This window comes from Sinocyclocheilus grahami, unplaced genomic scaffold (genome assembly GCF_001515645.1).
Source record: "Sinocyclocheilus grahami isolate Dianchi unplaced genomic scaffold, SAMN03320097.WGS_v1.1 scaffold1378.1, whole genome shotgun sequence".
NCBI lineage: Eukaryota > Metazoa > Chordata > Actinopteri > Cypriniformes > Cyprinidae > Sinocyclocheilus > Sinocyclocheilus grahami.
In genome coordinates, this window is record NW_015506557.1 from 194,823 (window position 1) to 199,067 (window position 4,245).

General features: G+C 38.6%; 1 protein-coding gene across 1 annotated transcript in view; it reads left to right on the forward strand.

Annotated features, from left to right (window-relative positions):
* LOC107569764 (ETS-related transcription factor Elf-3-like) overlaps positions 1-1,980 on the forward strand; it is a 4,974-nt gene extending 2,994 nt beyond the window's left edge. Inside the window, exon 9 of the mRNA XM_016255921.1 lies at positions 1,272-1,980. Within this exon, the coding sequence (XP_016111407.1) occupies positions 1,272-1,377 (106 nt within the window). The 3' untranslated portion in view covers positions 1,378-1,980. The remainder of the gene's footprint in view (positions 1-1,271) is intronic.
* The last annotated feature ends 2,265 nt before the right edge of the window (positions 1,981-4,245 follow it).

The window sequence follows — 4,245 nt, forward strand, 5'->3', positions numbered from 1 at the left end:
GAAATCAGCATCTCCATAAAGCTTGTCAGCAGATGAAAGCATAAAGTGCTCCAAAAATCTCCTGGTAGATGGCTGCATTGACTTTGGACTTGAGCAAACACAATAGACCAACACCAGCAGACGTCACGGCAGCCCAAATCATCACTGACTGTGGAAACTTCACACCGGACTTCAAGCAACATGGTTTCTGTGTGTCTCCACTCTTCCTCCAGACTCCGGACCTTGATTTCCAAATGAAATGCAAAATTTACTTTCATCTGAAAAGAGGACTTTGGACCACTGAGCAACAGTCCAGTTCTTTTTCTCCACAGCCCAGGTACGTTGACGTTGTCTCTGGTTCAGGAGTGGCTTGACACGAGGAATGTGACATTTATAGCCCATGTCTAGGATTCATCTGTGCGTAGTGGCTCTTGATGCACTGACGCCAGCCTCAGTCCACTCCTTGTGAAGCTCCCCTAAATTCTTGCTGGTGCACCTTTTCCTACCACACTTTTCCTTCCACTCAACTTTCTATGAATATGCTTGGATACAGCACTCTGTGACCAACCAGCTTCTTTAGCAATTAACTTTTGTGGCTAACCCTCCTTGTGGATGGGTCTTCTGGACATCTGTCAAGTCAGCAGTCTTCCCCATGATTGTGTAGCCTACTGACCCAGACTGAGAGACCATTTAAAGGCTCAGGAAACCTTTGCAGGTGTTTTGAGGTAATTAGTTGATTAGGGTGTGACACCATGACTTTCCAATATTGAACTTTTTCACAATATTCTAATTTTCGGAGACACTGAATTTTGGGTTTTCATTATCTGTAAGCCATAATCATCAAAATTTCAAGAAATAAAGGCTTGAAATATTTCACTCTATGTGTAATGAATCTATATAATATATGGGTTTCACTTTCTGAAATGAGTGACAAAAAATATTGACCTTTTTCATGACCTAAATCGCGAATCATTTTATTCAGAAACCGCGTATCGCAAATGATTTGATTTAGATCTGGACTTCCAAAGTGCATAACGCGAATCATTTGATTTAGATCGCAACTTCGGAATCATTTCGCGAATTGAATGTTCTGATCGGAAATGATGGCTCACTAATCATTATTGGGACTTCGGAGTGCGGATCGCGAACCATTTGATTTAGATCAGATTAGAACTTTGGAGCATGCATCGCGAGTCATTTGCTGGGGTCGAGGGGTTTGGGGGGGGGGGGGGGGGGTTGTTTCGGTCGATGCTAGGACAGCAGAATAATCCGAATGCTTGCTTTTCCTACAGGTATTACTACAAACGAGAGATTCTGGAGAGAGTGGATGGACGGAGACTCGTCTACAAGTTCGGGAAGAACTCCACCGGTTGGAGAATGGAGGAGACTGGATATTGAAGTGGATCTGTCAGTCAAACCTAGAGACTTTGTACTCCTGCAAATGAGGAACTTTAGGCTGCTCTGAAGATCCTCTCTTTAGAAACACGCTCTTCCCAGAGGGAAAAGGTTTCACAGAAACTGTAAGCCAGAGTTTTGGCTAAAGTAGGTTTTATGAACCGGTAAAAGTTGTGCATGTCTGGTTCAAGTGGCACGCGGGCGTGGCCTGGATCAGATAGCATTGCTACATCACTTAAAGACTCTATGTAAACACTTGTTCTACACAATGGTTGAACTGTTAGTGAATGTAAAGCTTTTTAAAGGCTCTCTGGTTTTGGGAATTGAAGTTTCTTGTGTAGGTATTTATCAAACTATTTGTCAGAGCAGACTAACAGAAGAGCACGTCGTCTGTAACGTTCATATCTGCTGTGCTGATTGATATTTGTTCTACTGTATTTAAATGTATGTATAAACTATATATTCTTTGTAATACTTGTCAATCAAGTACAAATCAGATATATCAATTTCTCTGTGATTTGTCAAGTCACTGGATAATGTGTATGAGGTTTGCCTCTCAGATGTTATAACTATTATGTATGGCATTTATTTGCTGTTTTTTTTGTATAAGCCTTTTCTAAAATAAAATTTCTGATTAAAAGTCGTTTATCTTGCATTTGTGCCTCACCCTCCTGAGCTACGTTCCACTCAGCCTTATTTCAACATTTACTTTATAGCTGCTTAATTTGCTCAAGTCTTCTTATCAGAGATCACAGATGTGTTGTAACGTGACTTACGTGTGAAGTTCAAAACAAGTATGCAGCAGAACGCGGGGCGAATGCTATTTTTATGCATCTCAGATTTCAATGCAAGTCCACTATAGAATGATTCAGCTGATTTTTACTTGAATTCCAACACGTTTCTTCGTCATGTTTGAAGTCTTGCTGGTGTTTTGGTGATTTTTTAAGGCAGTTCTTCTTAAGTTCACATAATAAATAACATTATTTTTACACATTTAAATGTGATTGCAAATACAACAAGGTTCATTTTAAATTGTAAAATGAAAACACACGATTCATTAAATGCCCGTTTTTGTGCCGTTGTTTTGTTTCAGGCCTAGAATTTCCAAGCGATGCATTTGATGCAGTTTGACCTTTGCTTGAACTTGATCGCATTTTTCATAGCATGTTTAGTTTTGCATTTTAGAGCACAAAGCAACTGTTTTTTAGAGGTCCGGCATTCAAATACACACGTTGCATTTGAATTTTGGATCCACATGCAAATAATTGAACAAGACAGAAACTGAGAACCATCGTCTGAATTCAAAGCAGTAAACAGTCTTTGAATTATATACATTTAATACCTGTGAGAGCTGCAGAAAACAGTCTGAAAACTCTTAATCTACCCTGGAATTATGGCCATCCGAGACGGTTAATCTGATGGTCTTGAACCGGACTTATTTTACACTAGAATCCAACAAACCATCTCAGATCACCAGTTACGAAATAGAGAAGTTTCACTCCTGAATCCTTATAGCGTCATCATGTTTAGTGTGTTATTATGAGATCTTCCAAAAAATAAAAAATAAAGAATTAATTTGTGTATCGCATAACCTAATTCAAGTGTGTTTCAGGTGTGCGCTGTTACACTTTCAGTTTTGAACAATACTATGTAACTATGCGCACGGTAAACATCAGGTGCTTTTGTCAGTTTGACCGTGACTCATGACTAACATTCCCTGTACGCTCCTAAAAGCGCTTTTGTCATGGCTGAAATTACAGGCAAAAAACATTCAGGTCAAGAATGTTTTTTTAATAATACGAGCAGGAAATGCCATTGAAGTCATTGGCTGCTTAACTATCTCTCACAGTTGCATTCAGTGCATGATGCTGTCGCTTAAATGCTTTAAAGTGCATGCTTCATTCACAGCATTGCCGCAAGCTGCACTAAATGCTAATTTTCTACTGTCAGATAAGAGCTTGTGTGTGTTTACTGTGCCCGCTGCCACTTCTCAAACGCCTGTCGAGTCTTGTTCGTTTGAAACGCCACATTCTTACAGTTCTCTGGAAGATGGTCAGTGTGTGTATGACATATTGATGCCAAATGAAACCCGAGAATACAGTAGAAACATCACAGAACTATTACTCAGAATTTTAGAGAATTGTTTTAATGCACCAAACATACAAACGATAAATAAATAAATATAAATGCATAAAAATTATAATTAACCTTTGTGTGTTTTTGTAAAATTACTGCAAAGATAATAAATAAATACATGTATTATATATAATTTTTTTAATTAAGTTATATAATTTAGAAAATCATATACAATTATAAATATTAAAATTATGTATAATTATTATACAAATAAAACATAAAAATGAAAATGCATTTAATATTAATTATGAATTGCAAAAATGTTTCAGGATTGTTTGGCGTGTTCGGGTGGTTCGTCTGAGTAATTCATGTCCAGTAAATTAAATGATTAATTTAACAAGATACAATGTTGCAGTCACATGACTAACCAGACTGTAAACCATTCTGAACAATAACAACAGCAGCAGAAAAACTAGTTTCTGCAGTGTTTCTGTGTGTGAGGCTGGTTTCTGTGCACAGCATGTGATCATGAAGCTCCGCCCACATCCTGTCGCTCCCATTATGATCTCATTGCACTGATTTGCATAAGTATGCAGGGATTTTCCCGCCTTCTCCCTTTCAACTTCCAAGTAAAATCCATGTAGATTAACAGCCCACACACACACACACACAAACACACACACACACACACACACACACACACACACACACACACACTCTCTCTCGCACTCACTCACTCACTCACACACACTCACTCGCTCACACACACACACACACACACTCACTCACACTCAC